This window comes from Nematolebias whitei, chromosome 21 (assembly GCF_014905685.2).
Source record: "Nematolebias whitei isolate Nwh7 chromosome 21, NemWhi1, whole genome shotgun sequence".
In the NCBI taxonomy this organism is placed as follows: Eukaryota; Metazoa; Chordata; class Actinopteri; order Cyprinodontiformes; family Rivulidae; genus Nematolebias; species Nematolebias whitei.
The window spans coordinates 22,733,004-22,755,012 of record NC_056518.1 but is presented as its reverse complement, the minus strand read 5'-3'; the positions used below and the strand labels follow the sequence as shown (position 1 = coordinate 22,755,012).

Here is a 22,009-nt window from a genome sequence, read left to right as displayed (position 1 = left end):
AGGACAGTTTTAAACAGGGTTAGCAGATTTTTTTTTTTTTTTTTTTTTTTTTTTTCAGTATGTATTGATGTTTTACTAAGTTGGAGAAAAATCTTGAGAAGATGACTGCAGGGATCTTACAATTATAGATTTTTTTTATTATTATTATTTTACAAAGTCCAAATGCATGCTCATTTAACTGCTTTGCATTAAAATTTGTCACGTGAGTGGCAAAATTAAGTTCACATAGTAGTTTCACCATTCTGACAGGAATTTATCTTCTATTAAGTCTGGTAGTTGTTGAAAAGACCTCTGGGGGCATCAGTTATAAGCCATACCAGCCATACCATATCCATGTCGTCTGCCTAGAGCTGCCGCAGAATAAACTGCTACTGTATTACTGCTACTGAGATTTGGCTGGCCACTTGCAAACCCTACAGAGGTATTTTTAAGAGAGTCTGCGGCTGGCCCAGTAATTGTGACAGTGTCTGGCTGCTCCCAACTGGGTTCGACACGGTTACAGCTCCAGGCAAAGCCAAGCTCCATGGACAAACTTCTTGTCTCTGTTTATGGATACATAGTGTGTTTCTCATTTTGTTTGCTGGTTCTTTTTCCAAACTGTATCTCTTTCTGGCTTACTGAGATGACAACATCGCAAAGCCTGCAGCATAAAACTAACAGTGTTATTCATTGGGGTTTGGGGTGGTGCTGTCTGCTTGACTGACTTTTGGACTTGAAGCTTTTCGTAACTGATTTGAAACTGTCTACTTTTCTTAAGTGTTTGCCACATTGACTGAATGGTTTTCCTACTACAGGATACTCAATAGATTTCCATACAGCAGGAAACTGGCCAGACCAGACAAAATATTTACTAAGTCACTTATGGAACAGCGAAAGAATCAAGTGCTGAAAAGTGACCTGTGGATATAATAATGTCTGCCACAGTGACTGCACCATATAAGGTTGTTAGTTTCTCTAAGGGCACTAAGGTCAGCTTTAGGCAAGAATGATGCTGGTCTGTTTCAGTCAGTGGGGATTTTTTGCTGTTATTGGATGTGTTCACAACTTGCTGCCACATTTGTGTTGTGTACTTAAGTGAAACTTGAGCTTTATGTGTAAGAATGCCTAATGTAAGTTGAACTGGTTTGCCCGTATACGTTAACTTTTCGCATTTCAATGAAGGCCAATTGCAATGTTAGTTGACTTTCCTCCTAAAGTCTAACTACTTAGAGGCTTACTTGTTAGCTTGAAGAGACCACTCCTTATTAGAGTCTACCTGTTAAACAAACAGAGACTTCTTATCACTAACCAGAGAAACATTTTTAGAAAGTGAGTGTGAAAATTCCTTGAATTTTCTTGTCTTGTCAATATGATGAGCAGCCTTTTAGAAAATAATCAGTTGTGTAATTTAGGAAACAAAGACAATGTGTATTTTTTTATTTTTTTCTCTGGTGGAGGATATGAACCTTGCCGAAAGGGGTAATGAAAAACTTTGTCTCCTCTCCTCTCATAAAAAGAGCAGCATGTTTGAGCGAGACTTTGTGTAATATTGTATACAAGCACTTAGTGTAAAACCTATGGTTATGCTGTAGTCAGTGCTTACAGTTCACTGTGGGTGGTTTTGTGCACAAGAAGAGGAGGTAATTTTAAGTTTGGACTGTGTTAATGCTTCATAGTTAATTGAGTATTATGTTAGTCAGCATGTAGACAGTGATAGACACACTGTAGATAGAATAAATTTATATCTTCATGCCAAAATGCTACATTGTTGCTCTGTCATGAGTTTTAAAAAAACGCCATAATCAGTCACATGATCTGGGTCTGTTTTTATTTTAGAGTGTATGTAAGTGTAAGCCCATTGTGGTTTTGAAAGGCCAGCGTGGGACTGGTGCTCTGAAATAAACTGCATCATTCCGCTGACCAACAACTGGCGGTCAGATTTTTAAGGATGCAGCTGGGAGAATTAACATCAGACGGAGTGGTTCCCCCAAAAAAGACAGACAGGGAGCTGCTTTGGTCAGGAATGGTCAACCATGATATTGAATGTTCAAACATGTGATATGGGTGGATTAGGGGCAGAATTTTTGTTTAGAAATGTGGCACCATACCAAAACCACAAAGCAGGTCTGTTTCTTTTCACAAGCATCTTGAGCTGAGTGTCTGTCTGTTTCACTGGTTTTGATTTTCCAGTTAGAAAGTATGTCAGCTGAAATACCTGTATTCATTTTGTGTTAGATCACTCAGTCTGGCCTTTGACCTTGTATCGCTTCTCTATGACCTTTTGCTCCCTAGCATGTTTGTGCCAGACTGTTGCTGAGTGACTCACACACAGTTGTTATTTTCTTCTATTACTGACAGTTTGAGCCTTCAAGCCTGCTCTAATTATGAGTGTGTGTGTGTGTGTATATTTTAAGTGACAACAATCAAGTTTAACATTAAAAAAAAACCTTGCCTATTATTACACAAGTCCCATTTTTGCCATCAAATTTGCTACAATTGCCAAAAAATGTGGACAAAAGTCATCCCGAGGTGTTTCTCAGGTCAGGTATTCTAACGTTACCAGTAGGTCCTTTGAAATTTGGAGGCCAGATGAACATAGCAGACTGTCTTTTCTTCTTACATGTTTTAATTAGCACATTGTTGAATGGGTTTTGTGGACAATTCTTCTTATAGTTAGTGCCACTGCCCTTATCTTTTTAACTGAACATTCAAGGAACTAAATGTTGACTTATTTCCTCTACAAAAACATTTTATAGTTTTATTTCTGCTTAGCTGTGGTATAAAAGTTAGTCTTCTTCTCTTGGTTAATGTTTCAGAAATGTTTATCTTGGTAACATCCTGATGCATGCTCAATAATTCAGGTTGATAAATCTAACAAGGTTAAGTCAGGTCCTCTGGACGGATTCTTCTTTGCCGAAACGTTTCGTCTTTTATCCAACAGACTTCAGCCTGAGGCACTGTAACAACTCAGTCTTATAAACAGCACCTTCTCATAGTGGATCAACCAGCTTGCTGGTGACAGCCAAAGCTAGTTGTTCACAACAACTAGTTGATTACAATTGTTAGGGCAGTAACTGGAAGTTTTTTTTATGGTAAATGGTAAATGGACTGTACTTATATAGCACCTTTCCATCTTATCAAGACATTCAAAGCGCTTTACACTACAATCTGTGTCCTTATTTACCCGTTCATACTCTACTAGAGCTCTACAAAGCTAATCGAACAAATCATTCTAAAGAATAATCGGTGCTTTATCACATTCATACACTGATGGGACACATCAGAGGCAATGAGGTGTTCAGTGTATAGTCCATGGACACGTAGGCATGTGACTGCTGGTGGATTCAAACCCCCAACTCTTGCATTGGAGGATGACTGCTCTAACCACTTAGTCACCCAGAGCCTTTATCAGCTCCTCTCTGAACTCCTCACAACATTCTTCCTTCTTCAGCTTCCACCATTTGGTCATCTGTCTGATTTTACTTTTTGTCTCTTCTTCATAACAACAGTCATTTTTCACACTTCCAATGCTGTCTGGCCATGCTGTTCCCTGCCACAACCTTCCGGTCCCCAATCTCCCTCAGGTTTCCTCTTCTACACAGAATGTAGTCTACCTATACTGCCTCCACTCTTATAGGTCACTCTATGTTCCACAATATTTTAGAAATGTGTTGACTACTGCCATTTCTATTTTCTTGGCTCAATCCACCACCATCTGTCCTTCCTGGTTTCTTTCCTTGACATCAAACCTACCCATCATGTCCTCATCCCCTCTCTTTCCTTCACCAACATTTCCATTCAGGGCTGCTCTGATCACCACTCTCTTCTCTCTGAGAATACTCATCATTCCGTCCAGATCTTTCCAAATAAGTATCTTCTCCTCTACAAGTGTCTTATGTCGGATGCCCGTCCTGACACAACCCTCACCATTTACCTGGGCTTGGGACCAGTACTAGACATTCACTGGCTTGTGCTCCCTAGTGGCTGGTTTAAGTGATGCATAAAAACAAATAATTAAAAGTTAAGAGTTTGTGACATAGAGAATTTACGGTCTGCAAAGTCTCTGTCTCGTCAGACTGTATTTACTGACTCTTATAAGGCTGTTTTTATTGCTGCTTTTTATTACTATTTTTGTTTTCCTCCTAAGCATACATCATTATGTTGTCACAAGCATGATACGCTGCAAGATTAAGGTCATTCGAAAATCTTTTGTAAATCCTTGTGCATGCCCACAATTAACTGTGTGTTTTGTTATGTAAACACAGGTACCATCCTTTTTCGTGTTTATGTGTTTCAGCTGATTGCACAATTGAAAAGAGAGGTTGTGTCACTGGAAGAAGAGCTGGCAATGGTGACAGGACAGCAGCGAAATGATCGGCTAACTGCTGAAGAGATTTGGAAGTAAGCCACCTCATCTGCTTCAGTGGTTTTAATCTTTCAAACTGCACTCCCAGTCAAAACTTTGAGCATGCCTGCCCATTTGGGTCAGTTCATACTTTGATTAGTGGCAAAGAGACTTCCAGAAGAACAGATGTGGAAATGCAACATGGCAGAGGTCCAAAGTTTGTTTCAGTTTAAGTGAATGCACTTATAAAGCTTAAGTTAAAAGAGAACGTTAAGATAAACTCATCATAGGCCTTTCATCACAGAGATATGATGTAGATGTTTTTATCACTTCAAAGCTCCCTCAGATGTTTACTGAGCACCTCAAACCTGTAGAAGAATAATGCTTAAGGTGTTTCTAATGCTGCTGCTGTCTGCGTTGATAAAAGTAGCCAAATACTTGAACAAATATCATGATTTGTAATTAGTTAAAGCTTTTACTAATGTGTCAACATAATGGAGGGGTGTCAGTGTTGCACTAAGTTTTTTTTTTATTCAAACCAGATGTAACAGAGAGGCACAATTAATCAGGGTCAGAGTTTAAACCAGAGGTCTCAGCAAAAACTTTCCAGACTGCCACTCAAGAGTTGATACAATTCCTTTTATTTTGTCACCCCAAGTCTTTTTTTTTTTTTACTTTTCAGCCTTTAACCAGGTGATTATCTCTTATTTCCAACATTTTTGTGTTTTTTTTTTTTTAGGTCCAGCTCACCCTGGAAACCTTTAGTAATGACTAATGTGACCACATGGCATGGCCATGACAACTTTTTTAAAACTTCATTTTATGTATTCCCATGTGCTAATTAACAGCACATTCAGTTTATTGCTTTTCTTATTCTAAATGTACATAAAGTGCATCATTTAGTATGCTATATTTTTTCCTCTTAGAAGATTGTTGCAGCAAATCAATTTTAATTCAATTTCATTCAAGCCACTTCATTTTTTTTGTTTTATTTTTTCATCTCCGATTGCTTTATGGCAGATCCTCACATTGGCACAATTTTGTGAAAACGTTGAGATCCCACTGTTTTTATTCTTTTGATTTATTTATTGTTGTCCTATAAAATGTACATTGCATCACAGCTTTTGCTTTGGAATCCAACTTTACATTACAAAGCTGTGCTATTCACCAGGGATCCAAAACAGTACTACATTTGTTCATAATATAAACTTGTAAAATATGTTGAATTTTAACCCTTGTTTTACATGTTATTAGTAAATTTGTGTTTTTATTAATATTTTTATTTTTTATTTTGTTTAGGTTAGAGGAGCTGGTAAAGGCTTTTATTAATGACCCTGATCCAGATGTGACACTCTCACTGGGACCAGACATGAGGAAAATTCAACGCTGTTTCTCCCTACTGAAGGTAGAATATTGAAAGTTGTCTCTGTATTTACAATATGTAGAGAAAATTATTATTTTTAAGCTTTATTTTGTGTCTGATCTCTTCATTTGTTTATCGTTTCCTATGTTTGTTTGTCTTTCTAGTCACTGCCATGACTGCTTATGATTTACCATGCAAGTGTTCCTTTAAAAGGTCATTTTAGCGCAAAGACTAAAAAAATGATCAATACATTTTTGGATAGGTTTTATGTTAAATGATAAAGGATGTACCTGGGACCCTGCGTACATAATCTCGTTCCACCACATGTACCACATGAGATGCGAATGACAAATACATCTATCTGACTCTGTCTCTAAAGGTCATCATAAAAAGAAAAAATAATCAGAAAACTGAACAATTTCCCAACTGTGACAACAAAAATGATTCTATATTGACCATCACAACATTTATCATTTATTTGACAAAATTCATTTTTATTTCCTTTTATCATTTTATTAGATGTTTATCTTTAATTTGGTCAAACCAACTCTAGAATGTTCTGTATAACAAAATATTATAGTTCTGATTGCATATTACATATAGTTATCATCTTCAGATTTGGAAGTTTAATACAACCCAGATCTGTAGAATTTATCCAGGTCTACAGGCTTAGTGTTTACAGTGTTTTTAGAAAAAAATGTTCATGAAATACATAAGCTTTTGTTTTATAAAACAAAACAATTAGTTATGTATTTAATTGTTCGTTTCTCAAACAGCTTTTGTTTTTCCGCTGCTTTCAATAGCCAAAAGGAAGACACTTCAGTGCTTACAGTGTTACTGAGCTTTGACTTGGTTCAAGCTTCAGCATCCTCCAGATGCAGATCCAGATCCCACTTGAATGAGTGTTTATATCTCCTACAGTTTGTTATGATCCACAACTTCTATCTTCTGTTGGGTTTACATTCCAGCAAGCATCACCCTCGTCATACTCGCATGTTTCTGAAGGAATTTTTCCATTTTTATTCAATTTTTTTCTTTGTTTTGAACACTGGTTTGCTCCTTCATGCTCGGCACTTTTCTCGTTTCCATGTCTGTTAGCATTAATGTTCCGTGTGGTCTTATTTATGAGTAATAAAACTGCATGATGACTTGAAAATGAAGTTGTTTTACAAACTCCTCCTCTTTAATCTGATTTCATACAAATATTCAGTTTTGTTCATTTATTTTGTTCTATTGGCAGGTAGTTTGAAAATAAATCTTGTTTTTCATAACTCAGTAGTTTATCTTTTTTTCCTTACAGTCAATGCTTTTGGACAAACAAGGTGAACGAAATGTGCGCAGTGAGCTACAACATTCACCGACAGGAAGGAAAGAAAGTGTCAACACAACAGAAGTGGCTACATTAAAGGAGATGCTTAAGCAACGTGACAATGAGATAAGTATCCTTTGAAATAATGATTTAATAAAGCTAATTTTCTGAGTTTTGAGACACTACTTGTCAAGGTGTGTAAGTTGTTTTAGGACTTATTAGAATATCTTAGTGGGACCACATAGGAAACAGCGAAATAAATATTTATGCTGTGTGGATCTTGAAGCTCCTCACTATAGTAGGCTGGGTGCAACTCATTAAAACTGAACTTCTTGAACTTTTATAACTAAGAAAGTGCCTCAGACAAAATATAAAATATCTGAGAATTTACTCAGGACAACAAAAACTTTCTTACTGAAGTATCCATGAAGTTCAAACACTTCAGTTATCTCTTGAGCATTACATACTCCAACATGCCCGCCCAGTTGAACGTCCTGTGCCTAACAGCAAAACATCTGCTTTTCTTAAAAACATTTTTTTGTGTGTGGTTTTGTCTGTGGAGGTAAAGTTTGCTCCTTTTTTCAAACTGCGTTATATACTTTGCAGAGAAAGAACCCTACTGTGTCTGCTAGTTTGCACATTACATATAAACTCTTGGTTCAACTCCTTGTAGCTGTATCTTTTTCATGAATAGAGCAGCAGGTTCTATTAACTTGAATAAAACACATGCCAAATATTGCACAATTGTGGGGTGTTTTTTTTTCTTTTGCTGTTGGCACAATTATAGGAGAAAATAATTGGTAAGGAAATTGCATTGCAATTTTATTAATGGGATGACCAATTAGAAAAATTAATTGAGCATGTTATTTAAAAATCCACAATACCAGAGAAAATGTTCTGTGTTGTTACACTGTTGGATCACTGCACTTCTATATACCTAAATAATGAAATATCAATCATCTATTCAGTGCCAATGCTCCTAAATACACTTGAAACCCAGTTTAATGTGTTTGCACATATAAATCTTAATCTCATGCCTGCAGATAATGATAAATGCTATTGATCATAATTATAGTTCTTGTATTTGTATATGTGATTTCTAATGACTTTAATAGATTATTTTCCACTCAGCCCATCTTGTGGTTTGTCAGTAAATCCCAGTACATTAGAAGGAAAACTGAGATATCCGCTTGATTATTTAACCCACAAAACCTCAGCTCTCTAAAATAAACTAAGCATTATCACACAGGTATTTTACCAAAGTGTTTATTGGACCAAATGCATGTAATATGAGTTCCTCACTCATTTGTATATTTTTCCTCTCAAACTGTCACACACAGGTTTTCGCATTATGCAAACATAAATACCTAAATTGTTCTTGCGCATGTTAAGAAGCACGTATTTCAGTCCATAATGTACACATGCTACTGACCATATTGCTTTTATGTTCCTTCACAGTGAAGTTTGTATATATAGTTGCAGTAGTCTAAACAACAAGTCCTTTAGACAGAGTAGTCTGTCTGCAGCATGTAACATTATAAGTTTACCAAGCATATAGCGGTGTGACGTAATCTCCAGCCACTCTTCCAGCAGGATTAAATCAAATGTCTACTAACCAAGCATGCTGGCTCTATAAGTTCTTCTCGCCATCAAATTCAGTGTGCTAAAGCTGTATCTGTGAGACACCAATGTCTGTGCTGCAGGTTCACTGTTCCCACACTGACACTGATTGTAGGAATGTTGCTTGTAGAAGTGCATATTTCTTACCCTGCTTGTTTCCAAACATGGTTACCTCTGCCAGGGAGTTTGAGCACCTGGTAATGCTTAGCGGACTTTGCTGGTGGGATGGTACATCCACTAATAGCATAATGGTGGAGCAAAAGAAACTAATAAACATTGCAGACTTTTCGAAAAAGCGTACTGTAGCATTCCCATGAGTAATCCTGCTTCAGTGGTGCCTTTGGCATCAAAAGTCAAGGGGGTACAACAATCTCTAGATCTTTGGTCAACATCTAACTCATCACTGATGTTTCATACGATCTCATTTTCCCATTATTAACAGACCAGAGCCACATAAAAGGGGGATCATTCACAAGCTAATGTAATGAAATATAAGTGATACATTTATTATAAACACCTGAACTCAAAGGCTATGTTGCTTTACATTACTTGCCTTTACTTTTATAAAGGTAGTTTTCTTCAAATGGCAAAGCTTTATTTTTGCTGTTTACCAGGCTTTCCACTGTATTTATTGGTTTGTATTGATAGCTTACAATAATGACCACCAATAGCTAGTTAATTATCTGCCAAATCTGATAATGTTGTTTATCATATTGTGATGTGTGTCTATATATTATTTTCTCTGGATGGTTAGGGTTAGGGTTAGATGCAAACAGTGAGCAGGATAGAGTGTGCTCTCTAGTTGTCTTGTTTAACTCTCTGTGCAGAACAATACTATTTAAAATTGAGATTACAGAGAGCACATTCTTCTTGAAAACTAAGAAGATTTATAAACTGTTGGAAAGTCTACCCCATCCTCACATTTCAATATACAGTATTGTTTGAAATCTTGACAGCTGTTTGTATACAGATGAGGCAGCTGAAACAGAATTTCAACAATATTAACCAATATTACATGGCTCTGTACTGAGTTGATGAATATGGAAATCCATCGTCAAGTCCAGTACTTAATGCAGAAGTGGGGAGATTTACTGTTTGGTGGTTTCACCAACATTTGATTAAATTGTGAATCAAATGTATAATTTATCTGGGGTAAATTCTGAACTGGACTGATAAATGTAAATGGTGGCAGTTCTGATTGAGGGAAATTACCTCAGATGAAACTGGTGTAGATGAGATCTAATGATTGCATAAAGTGTTGCGTGGCTAATCAGAAGACTTTGCGTCGGCATGTCTTATGTATGTTGGACAGCTGGCTCTGTTCTCACAAATCTGTTCTCTAAACACACATTGACCTTTGTTTTTTTCATTCAAAACAACTTTTTGATTGTTGTTGGAAATGTTATAAAACATACAAACGTATACCATTAATAAGATAATCACTTTGTTTCAAACGAAAGTTATGAACTTATGAAAACTATGAAGATCACACTAACATGTTCAGCTCAAGTTAAAAGAAAAATGAAGATATTATGTTGGCAAAGGAGGCAAATCTAAGAATTTACCTCAGGAGGCCAAAATGCTGATCAGGCTTCAGGTTAACCAGCTATCTCCTAAGATACTCTGTTGGTAATAACATGTTTGGGTTTTGTCTGGAAATTTTAGATGTCTTTGTTATGGATGCTAGCATACTTCTGGTATGAAACATATTTTGTTTAGGTGGGATATATTTCTCTAAGCTAAAGGTTTATTGCGAAAAATTGGTTGACAATTATTTTTCTTGACTGAAATGAAGTCAAAAGTGCTGCATCTATATTTTTCCTGTAACAGTAACTGAAATTTTGCATCTCAAGTGAATGAAAACATGTCATAATTTAAAATGCTTATCACTTACTAAGTATTTTACAGTACATTGAAATTGGAGCAATTAGAGGCACATTTGTCAGCAGCAAAATTAAAAACATTTACTTAATTTCCTGCAATGTCATTGGACAATCTAATGAAAAATGACGAGACAGATGAAGAAAGGACATCGTGATTGAGTCTAACCACAACTTGTTGAGCTAATGTCATGTGAAACAGCCCACAAATCTCATGCGCAACCTTCAGTAGATATTTTCACCAGCCACTTGAGTCTTGTGGTAGAGTTCACCATAAAGATCTCAAATGCCAGAGATCTCAGTAATGGAAAAACCTGGTGAACAGAAGTCTGAAGTGATTACTTATATGAAGTGACACAGGTCCTCAGAGCAGACTTTTTTTTTTTTCTGTAAAACTTGTCCTTCATAGTTCAGTTGGAAGTTTGTCAAGTTTAGATTTTGGCAGTTTTGAGAAGACATAATGGTTGGTTTTATTGGAAACTGTAATTGAAGCCTTGGCTTCTCCGTGTTATTGTTCCCACTGACATCCTCTTTGTATCGACTGACAGAAACATAAATTGCCTTTTCAGGTCCCCTCAGACATTATCTTCTCATCATCCACAAAATGACATTAATATTTTTTTTTTCATTTAAACGTCCCATATTATCTGATGACCACAATAGTTAGTCTTGCCACAACGATGTCTGTTAATATCATATTAAGTAAGTGAATGAATAGTTGGCTAATGTACTGTGTGGCTTTAAATTATGGGTTGGGATAAGGGCATCAAGCACACCTTCATTTAATAGAAGAAAACCAGGCTTTTACATAAAGCTACTACTTGAAGCGTTTAGAGTTTAATGGTTTATTATACAGGTATGCATAAAAATCAGGTTGGTTACCTCTTTTTTAAAGCTTACTTGTGAACTGTCTTTTCATTTCACACCTGTGGAAATAGTAATGAGCAACTATTAGACATTAAATACGTCTTTATTTAAGTGGATATTAAGGGATATTATGAAGCATAGCAACAACACATCTAATTGATGAATACATTTGAAAGGGCTGACGAAAAATTGTTTTGCTTCAGTGTTATTAACGAGTAATGTTAGCCAGATGAATTCAGTTTGAGCTGAAATTTGAACCTGAAGATGGAGTGAGGTGTAAAGTTGGAGGCAGAAAGTGAAACAAAGGAAACAATTACTGTAAATTTTCCCACTACAGATTTTTATGTGACAAAATAATGTTCATGGATATCGAAATGTTAATGGGAAATGCACATTTCATCTTCTGTTATAGTGTTTTATTAATTAAAAGCAAATTGTGTAAATAAAAATAATAAAGTCTGCAACACAGACCAATGTATATTAAACTTAATTTGTATGCACTGATTTAAAAAACTGTATAAGCAAAAAAGGATAAACAAATAACAAGAAGAGGGTTTAAAATAAATATAATATATGAGTAATATGAGTAGTTCAAAACTGACCATTTATTTTAAAAAGGGCAATTTTACAAAGCCAAATGTTGCATTAGATTTAAATGCATCATGTATGTTTTAATAAATTATTTGACCGTCCAGATAAATAGGTGAAAATACAATAGTTTTTCCTAAATGTATTGAATGCATGGACCTTATTTTTTTGCACCACATTTCACATTTTTTCTTGTAACCATCCAATTTGCCTCAGTTCCACCCTGACCCATCTACATTTGGACTCAAGTGGACAAATATATGCAAAAACCCAAAAGTAAAGGAAGATTTGGGAAATTTTTGGCAGAATCTCTTCAGTTCATTTGGGTCCTCTTTCCCGTTACTAATTCATCCCAGACATGACACTGTCCCGGGCTTCTTAGGTCAGATGCTGAACACATGTCAGCACTTTGACATTTAAGAATTTACAATGAATGTTATTCATTAACTGAAAATAGCTACTTGTGAGTGCATAAGAGTGCGAAATATAAAATTAACTAGTGGGTATAGATTTTAAATCCTTCAATGTTTCTCTGGGGGTATTTAGGTTAAAATTGTTATTTTTTTCTATCCTTTAAGAACTAGTCACATCTGTTGAAACATGTTTGTGTGTGTAGAGGGGTGGGGGGTCTGTTGTTGAGTGTAAGAACTCTTATTCCAGTATTTTGATCAAATAGTGTCTGTACAGTAGATTCCTTGACTCGTTCCTTCAGGTATCCTAGTGAAGATCTTGAAAAAAGAAAAACAACGGGCAGATGATGCTACAGCTCAGCTTGGTAACATCACCAATTGCAAAAATCTGTCCTCCCAGACGTCCTCGAGCATGTCAATGGTGTCCCAGTTAAAAGAGGCAAATGTGGACTTCTTTCTAGAAAAGCATGGAGGACAAGCGTCCACAAAGCTTCAGATGAATGAAGGAAAAGTGGAAACCTTAACGGCAGAATACGGTGGAAGAATGTTCACACTGCCACAGTGGAAAGATGGAAACACAGACATCTTGTTCACAAACTGTGCAGAACATGCAACCCCAGTGTTTCAATTTCGAAGAAGAAATGAAAATGTCTTTGCAGATGATGAAAGAGTGTCTACAAACCAGCAGATGATAGACAGGAAGATGGACACCTTTCCAGTGAACCATGAAGCTTTTACAAGTCTCCAGTTGAAAGAAAGAAACTTCCAAACGAACCATTCAAGACAAGTGTCTGCCTCGTCTCAGGTGAAAGAGGAAAACATGGACACCTCCCCAGAAGTCCATGGAGGACAAATGTTAACGAGGCCACAATTAAAAGTAGAAAACATGGACATCCATATTTTACAACATGGAGGACAAGCTGCTCAGTGCAAGAAAAGAGGTATTTCCACTTTCATTACTTTTTTCAGAAATCAGTATTTTACTAACATAATAAATGCAATATTAGTATTCAAATGTTTAAGAATTTGCTGATTTGCAGTGAGCTGGCTTATCCATCCATCCATTATATTTACCCGTTTGCAGATAGTTAAGCTTTAGAAATCAGTTTGAAACTGTTCACATCAACTTAAAGAAACACCCCATAAGTCAAGTCAAGTCAAATTTATTTTTAGAGCACATTTAAAACAGAACCTGTTATCAAAGTGCTTAACAACAACAGTGACAATAACAACAATAATCAATGAGAGTAAAATTAAAGAGAAAAAAATACAATACGCTAATGATAATAACTGAAAAATTAATAAAAAGCATTTAAAACATAGGATCACAGATAAAAAAACAAACACTAGATCAATTTACACTGTGTGAAATGCCTGCAAGAACAGATGAGTTTTAAGCAGGGATTTGAAGTGAGGAAGGGAGGTGGCCTGCCTGATGTTAGGGGGCAGGTTGTTCCAGAGTTTGGGGCCCATGACTGAAAAAGCCTGATCTCCTCTGAGCTTCAGTCTTGTTTTAGGAACAGCCAAAAGCAGCTGATCGGATGATCTCAGGGCCCGAGAGGGAACGTAAGGTTCCAGAAGCTCAGAGAGGTAAAGGGGTGCGAGGCCATTTAGGCACTTGAAGGTCAACAGAAGAATATTAAAGACTATCCTAGTACGAACAGGGAGCCAGTGAAGGGAGGACAGAACAGGTGTTCAGACCTACGAGTTCCGGTTAAAAGCCGAGCAGCAGCATTCTGGACGAGCTGAAGACGTGAGATGGAGGCTGATGGCTCTATGCTGATCCCAGCATCAAGTGCATTGCAATAGTCCAATCGGGTCGTGACAAAGGCGTGGACTAGTTTCTCAAGGTCGGGTCTGGACAATACTGGCTTGAGCTTAGCTACCTGTCTGAGTTGGAAGAAGCTTTTCTGCAGAACAGAGTTGATTTGTTTGTCAAACTTGGTCAGAGTCTAAAACCATAAGACTTAATAAAGCCATATAAATTACATTTCCACAGAAGTTAACAATGTATAATATAACTGTCGGCTATTATGAATTGAGAGAAGTGTAAGATTTTAATTTCGCCATTGTATGGAAACATACAGTGCTGACATTGTGATGACATTATTATTATTATTTATTTATTAACCTTTATTTAACCAGGCAAATCCCATTGAGATCACAGATAACTTTTGCAAGGGAGGCCTGGACCTGAATGCAGCCTAACATGCATGATTTTGGTCTGATGCATGATATATTGAGTGCTAAGGCCACAGAAAGGTGATCTTCCTCAGCTGGAATGTGGGCAGACGTTTTGTGGTCTTGACAATACGTGATGTTTCATTGTGGCTGCCGATGGGCCATAACCCATTCTTGATTTGAGGATTTTACAGACTGAAGAAGAGTCTGACATCATTTGAGATTTATTTCTTCAGAATGTCATCAGCGGGATTGAGAGTATTAAAATATTTAGCGCAGTCGTGACAGCAATGCAACATTAGACGATGCAGTTTATTAAACATGTAATTTGTTGCTTGTGAAAAGATGATGGGTTTAAAACTTGTTATGCTAACTGGATCATAAAGCAGAGGCCAAGAATATCACAGTGTAAACACAAAAACAATGTTCAGACTTGCCTGGGATTTGTACATTTGAACTAAAATCTAAGAGTACCTCAAAATCAAGCAAAAGTTCCATTCCTATTTTAGGAATTGATTTCTGTAATGTTCATTATCTTTTATTCTTATTCAAAAAAGTTATACCAAGTAAACATTCATTTCATTTTGTTCCCTACACCAGGATGTTTCCATATTGTTTACAATGTAATTATAAGTCTGTTTTGCCAGTATTGCCAGTATATTACTTAACATCATTCACTCTGACACTTTCCAAACATACAGCTGAAATTTACAGTCACCACCACTTTAAACACGAGTATCAAAGCTTGCTATGTGAAATTATGCAACAGTGATGACTGGATGAAGAGAAAGAAATGTGTAAATTGGAACTGATTAAACATCTGATCCAATCACAGTACTGCGGAGCTCCCCATATAATCTATAATCATAGAGACACAAAAACAAGTTGACTTTAGCTAAAACCTCAGAACTTAGACTATCATAATGGCTGTTTTGTGTTTACTTTGCTGTCTGCAGCTAACAGAATCACACACTTTTCCTGAAAATGTATGTGTGAGTTGGTGGGATGAAACTCAGCTTGTTTTATTCGACTGTTCCAAACGAACATCCGTTTTCAAGAAAAACATTAGACTTACATCTCCGTGCTGACTTCAGAATTGTGGAAGTACTGTCATGTCTCGGTAAATGTAATTTTACTGCATTAACTTCTGAAGGTTACAGCTGTGAAACACTTGTTTACTGTCAAAAACACGCCTTGCTCTTAACTTTGTTGTTTTGGTGATGATTCTTTAAGGTATTAATGTTGACTTAAACCTTTGACTTGATATATGTAGATGTACTGTATTTTTTGCTGTATAAGTTGCTATTTTTTTTTATTTTTTTTTTGCATAAGTTGCATGCCCTGTGACTTAAAGGATGAAGCGGCGTATTTTTTATAGATTTTTTTCCCCCCATATTTATAAACCAATTTTTGGCTGAGATATGACTGTTTTCATTCATTCTGACTGAAAATTTTGAACACTACTATTCTCAGCCACTAGATGGCACTTGAGTAGTATGGCATGCTATGGCGTGTTATGTAATAGGTAAAAGTGGCTATTAATGACACAATCGGCTTGCCATAGCCTGCCACCATCGTGTGCATGGAGCAACCGAATCAGCTTCATTTCACTGCGATGCCCCGGCGAAATGTAGTTGATTTGACCATCAAAGTGCATTTATTAAGGAAGCGTTCAACTGAGACACATCATTTACTATAAAATTGAGCTAAAAAATAATTGTTTTTAGGTGATTATCTTGTTAAATTTTGAAGAAATGGACAACGAGTCGCCCTCTGCGTGTTCACGTTTCCGCGTATCGGCTTTTGAAAATGCAGCTGATTTGACCGTCAAAGTGCATTTATTAAGCAAAAGGTAGACTGAGACACACCTTTACTATAATTTTGAGCAAACAAATAATTGTTTTTAAGTGTCAATCTTGTTAAATTCTTGTAACAAACGCGACGCGTCAGCGGTGATGCATAATAGATGCGACGTATACAGCAAAGTGACACATTTATGGATTTTTCCACTCTATTAGACATTTGGACTGATGCGACTTATAGGGCGGTGCGACATTTACGGCAGAAAATACTGTATCTAACTACAGAATTATCATCAGTGAAGGTGGATATGTTTCTCATTTCTAAGCCACAATTAAGAGGAATTATCTCTGGCCGTTTTGGTTTGCAATCCTAGACACAAATAGATAAGATGCTGTAAAATCATCTGATTGCTGCTTCATTTTCATGTTTTTTTATTTTATTTTTAACAATAATCCATTTTTGTGAACAGTGTAAGCTCTGAAGCAGAAGTTTGAACGAACTTGTGGTAAAAGCTAAAGATAAAAAGGAAATAGAGCAACACACGCTCAATATTTACCTTGTTTGAGATAAATGTGGCCTAAAGACTTCCAAATGTGATCTGATGAAGCAGCATACTGGTCTCTCTCACATGTTGTCTTATATTGATTTCCTTAGTTGCAGTTGATTGTGTAATCTGCTGTGGTTCATAGATTATGATCTAAACCTTTGAAGATAATGATGACCCAAGCACAGCAGGGTTTAGCTGCAGACAGCCGACCCGTCTTTGATCGTCAGTATTTTTTAAAGATTTAAATGCAAAAGGAATGCAGAGGTTAGTGACACTTAAACCAGTTGAGTGTTTATGCCTCAAGCCAGAGGCAGCATTTATTTGGCTTTCCTGTTTAATTTTGGCTAAGTGGAGCCTTAAGTGTGATGATAAACCCGAGTCCTTTAACAAGCTTGGTCAAAACCATCGGGCAGAAGGGTACGAGCCAGAAACTCATCAAACTGTGCTGCTTTTTGTCCTAACCACAGCTCGCTCATTCACTTTGACATTTTTTGTCAAGGTGCCAGTACAGTACACAAATGAAACCAGCAACACAGGGTCTCTGAAAGAAAGGTCTGTTGAAAAAGAGAATAACAGTGAAATGTTTAAAGTTAGTGAGGGTTAAATCAGTCATTTACAAAAGGGAATGAGAGATTCATATAAATGTGAGGTTTATAGAATCAGTGATAAATGATGTGCAGTGTACATTAGTCACTTACAAAGGTTTATGATACAGTATGAGGCTGAAATTATTATCTGAGTCATCTTAGAAAATCATTTTCCTTTCTTTTTTTATTAATATAAATGAACATTTAACAACAAAAAAAGTTGAAATGTTGACCAGACTTCCTAAAGATTCGATCCACACATTGAAATTTACTATAACGTAATTATTCTGATAAGTTACTGATCAGTTGTCAGTTACATAAGCATCACTCACTGACTTTTTTTTTTTTTTCTGGTTTAAAGAGCAATACACAAGTTCTTGAATAACTATGAAAAAACATAAATACCTTCCAAAAGTTTTTTTTTTTAAATTGCTCCTTCTAACTAAATGACTATACGAATGATGAACGGTAACACACATTTAATGTGGTCGAGACTGAGAGCACAGAAAATCATGAAATTCAGTGAGTGATTGTTCTCAATTTACTCAGCATTTATCAGATTCTTCTAGATGAGCTCATCTATAAGAACCCACCACTAATAGTTGCAGATATTTCATATAGACAGGTTTATTCAAGTGCACATCTTCAGAAATTTTAGTCTGGCAGACGTGGACTCTGATCAAGTTGTTGAAGCATTTCAAGGATTACTGACAAAGTAGTATTCAAAAAAAGTACAGTTTCACGAGCCAAGTGCTAAATAAGAGTATAGTTCTGTTTTTTAAAAGCTTACAGAATACTTGGAAAACCACTATTTGTATTAAAAACATAATCTGAAATCAATAGATTATTGGATGCATCTGAACAATTTTGATGTTAAGTTACTTTGTCATTACTTCTGCTTGTTTTAAATGGTCAAAATCAGACTTTCTTATATTTTCAGCTTTTCCAGTGAAGAGTGTGCACTAATTAACCCCTTTATTTTAATTTGATCTTCACATTTTATATGACAGAAATAAACCACACATGCAGTTCATTATCTGTTTAATATACCTATGTAGTCTTTTTCTAAATTAGGATATCATAAGGATGCTTCTTTGACAACGTTTAAATTGTATTCTCAAAGGTGTTCGTTTGGAATGGTATAAGTTTACTTTTTAAGTTCTTTAAAATATAATGTATTTTAGTTGGATGACAAACATGAATTCACCTAATTGCCTTAAATGTTGTTTTTTCAGGGTTTGGCTTGAAAGTGTCAGGATGTGACTAAGAATTGTCACAACAAAAATGAGTGAGAGTCTAGAACGCTTTCAATCACAGTAATCACAATAAAACACTGTAAAATTATGATGTTTTGTTTTTCAAAATGCTCAATTTTAAATACTTCAGCATTGCAGCTGCAACAATGTGTTTTCCTTGGGGCACTTTTTAAAGAAAGACTTTCCAAAAGTCTTTTAAATTGACAATAATAATTTATTGCTGTGCAGGAATTTAGAGCCGGTTGCTACGAAAAGTCCTTATGCAAAATCTAAGACTAATGTCAATTATTACAAATGGTGTTAAGTGATTAGATCATGCTTGAACATTAATTAAATTAGGTAATATCACCAAAATTGTTGGTAGCATCTATTCTTTGGGGGGAAAATACTTCCACTTCTACAATTCCCAGGTCCTGTAATTGCTTGCTCATAGTTACGTGTTCACCCTGGAATGTCCGTCTCATTTTCTCACACTTTGCACAATTTTTGTTCCTGTTTCTGCTCAGTTTGTAACCAATACTGTGCGCAGGACACAATTTCAGCTTGATCAGCCATTAACTAGATGGAAAAACTTGACGTTGTCCAGATAGAATCTGCATTTAGAGGGACAACAACTTTTAGGAGCATTTACAGAAGCATTAGATGATATGCTTCAAATGCTTGGGGCGTTTTTGACTTTGTGCAGAATCTGGAGCACATCAAGAGCAACATTTATAAACCATGCAGTTTAATGACTGAAACTGTAAATGGCTCAAGGTGTTTAATTTGTTTATCAAAATTGTAGTGAAGTTTATTGTATCTACTGGTAGTTAAAATTTAAATTATCTAACATACTCAGAATGTGCAAATTATTTCGAAAAAATACAACAAACCTTTTTTTTTCTTTTACAGTACCACAGCCTATATCATATGTTCCACATCTGGAAGTACCTACTCTTTTTGACCTAAATAACCAAACTGAGGGTGCATTACATCATTGTTCATTACTCAGTTGTAATTCAAAACAAATGCACAACATGTCTCTGTGTGTCTTGCTCAGCGGGTCACTGAATGCTGATCCGTGCATGAATGTAGTTTAAATCTGAGGCTTCTTAAACTGTAGCCAAGAGCTTATAGAGTTACCCTGAGGGGAACTGCTGTCCCAAGAAGAATAAATACACCTATGAAGTTAATATACTGTAAACACCAATGAAGTTTCCAATTAAAAGGAAAAATGATACCTTTATGCTGATTGAATGCTATGCGATTTACACAACTCCTTCAACAACATGGAGTGCCGAAGGTGTTTTGACGATCTCTACAGAAGCAGTCCTTGGATTTCAGGTTGATTTTCTCACAGCAGTACAGAGTGAGTGACAAAGTGTCTTGTAAATGTAAAAAAAAAGTCTAAATCAGACTCAGATTGCCCAACTTTAAATCACTTCTAGTATTTTCTTTGTGTGTGGGTGTTCTTTATGATTTCTTTTTATACAGTAAAACACTTACTTTTAATTGAGACTACTTTACATATGATTTGTATTAAACATGTGAGACTGAAATAAAATGTAAGGAGTATAAGAAAGAGTATATTTGCATAATTATGCCAGCGTTAATAACTTTTCTTCACAAGCAAAACAGGAACACCTCAGATGGTCTGCTTTTCCTTCGTACTTTGCAAGTGCTTGAAGTAAAAACCTAAAATATAAATGTTTCTAAAACTGATTCAAGAATCAGCTGACTCATTCAAAGCACTGTTGTCCTAAATTTGTTGAAAATATATATTTGGGGTCTAAGTTGGGTCTAAGTTTCCAACACTTAAAAAGTCCAAAAGGGAAAAAAAATAATAATAATTTTTAAACTTGGCCTGAGGTCTATTTTTGGCCTATTACTCATCAAGTTATATTATAATATGATGCCATGTCACTCTGAGATGTTCCAAAAATATTACTTTGCACTCAAGTCAAATGATTCTCCCAAGAAACCCTTTCACAGATTTGTTGAGGTTTGCTCGTTCAATAAAACACCTGTGATTTGCCTGCTAATATCTCTTAGGGCTTTCCAAACATGGAGAAACAAAATTGCTTGCAATATATATCATATAGTTGTCATTCTGTACATGTATTTACTTGTAAATTGGTGACAAGTTTTGGATTTTCCATGGCCAAATGGTGTGTTTGTTTATTGCTGGTTTGTGTTAGGATTTAGTTCTAGTCATGCAATTCTATTCTATTTTTTATCTTGTTGGAAACATTTCTTAACAATTACCACACACATTTTTTGGTTATTTGGACCACTTAAACAAAACTCAAAGTGATCAAATAAGGTTGTTCCTCAGTTAAATTATTATTTGCAAACCAGATGTATAGAACGTCAATAAAATAGGCTATTAGGTAATATTACAAGCACATAAAACAGTAAGCATGTTGGGTTTAAGGTTGTGCTGGAGGGCTTCCACTACCAAATGCTGACATGTTCAAAATTGCTGTTTATGTTTGTGTTTATATCATTCTTAATCACTGAACAACAGCCTAATAGCTCTTCAGCTTCATACCTAATGAAAGGTGGGAGGTCAGGGGTATCAGCTCACATCTGGCTGCCACGTTTGTGTTGAGGATGTGCTCAGTAGAAAATGTCCCAGTGTTATTAATTTGTTACAGCAGAAATGCCAGGACGAAGCGATTGTAAAGAAGGTAATTTGTAAAATGGGTTTTACCAGGCTCGCTTTTATTTACGCATCTTCAGGTTGAAAGACAAGCCTTTGTAATGAGTTTTAAAAGCTACTTTTATTATTTTGTTTAATGCCAGATAATGAAGGGTTTGCAAAAAGATACAGTCAGCTTGTCCTGATGTATGCTTAATATTCCAGGTAAATAAATCTAACAAGGTTGAGTCAGGTTGGCTGGACGGGTTCTTCAGACTGAAGAAGTCTTTTGGATAAAAGATGAGACGTTTCAACAAAGAAGAACCCGTCCAGATGACCTGACTCAACCTTGTTAGATACTGTCAGCTTTTAACGTCAATTAAATCTGCATGATTTGTATTCCATCAGGCCCACAATTTTCCATGGGGAAACAGGAAGCCTTTGAGATCTTTATTAGGGATCATGAGGAGCATCTAACCATTGAGGACAACAAAAAGATACTCAAAGAAAGGTTGGTGCAAAAGGAACTGATTTATCGAACTTCTGATATTGCTTTCTTAGACTTGCTGTTTGTCCTGATAAAATACAGTGGGCTCATGAGAACCAGCAACAGACTGAAGAATACAAAGGTGCACATAAAACATTCCAACCCTG

The 22,009-nt window shown here is 36.0% G+C and overlaps 1 protein-coding gene across 1 annotated transcript in view; it reads left to right on the top strand.

Moving 5' to 3' along the window:
* kif6 (kinesin family member 6) overlaps positions 1-22,009 on the top strand; it is a 55,861-nt gene that overhangs the window by 18,265 nt on the left and 15,587 nt on the right. Inside the window, exons 10-14 of the mRNA XM_037694568.1 lie at positions 4,277-4,380; positions 5,624-5,729; positions 6,988-7,126; positions 12,664-13,302; positions 21,764-21,866. Coding sequence (XP_037550496.1) covers positions 4,277-4,380; positions 5,624-5,729; positions 6,988-7,126; positions 12,664-13,302; positions 21,764-21,866 — 1,091 coding nt within the window. The remainder of the gene's footprint in view (positions 1-4,276; positions 4,381-5,623; positions 5,730-6,987; positions 7,127-12,663; positions 13,303-21,763; positions 21,867-22,009) is intronic.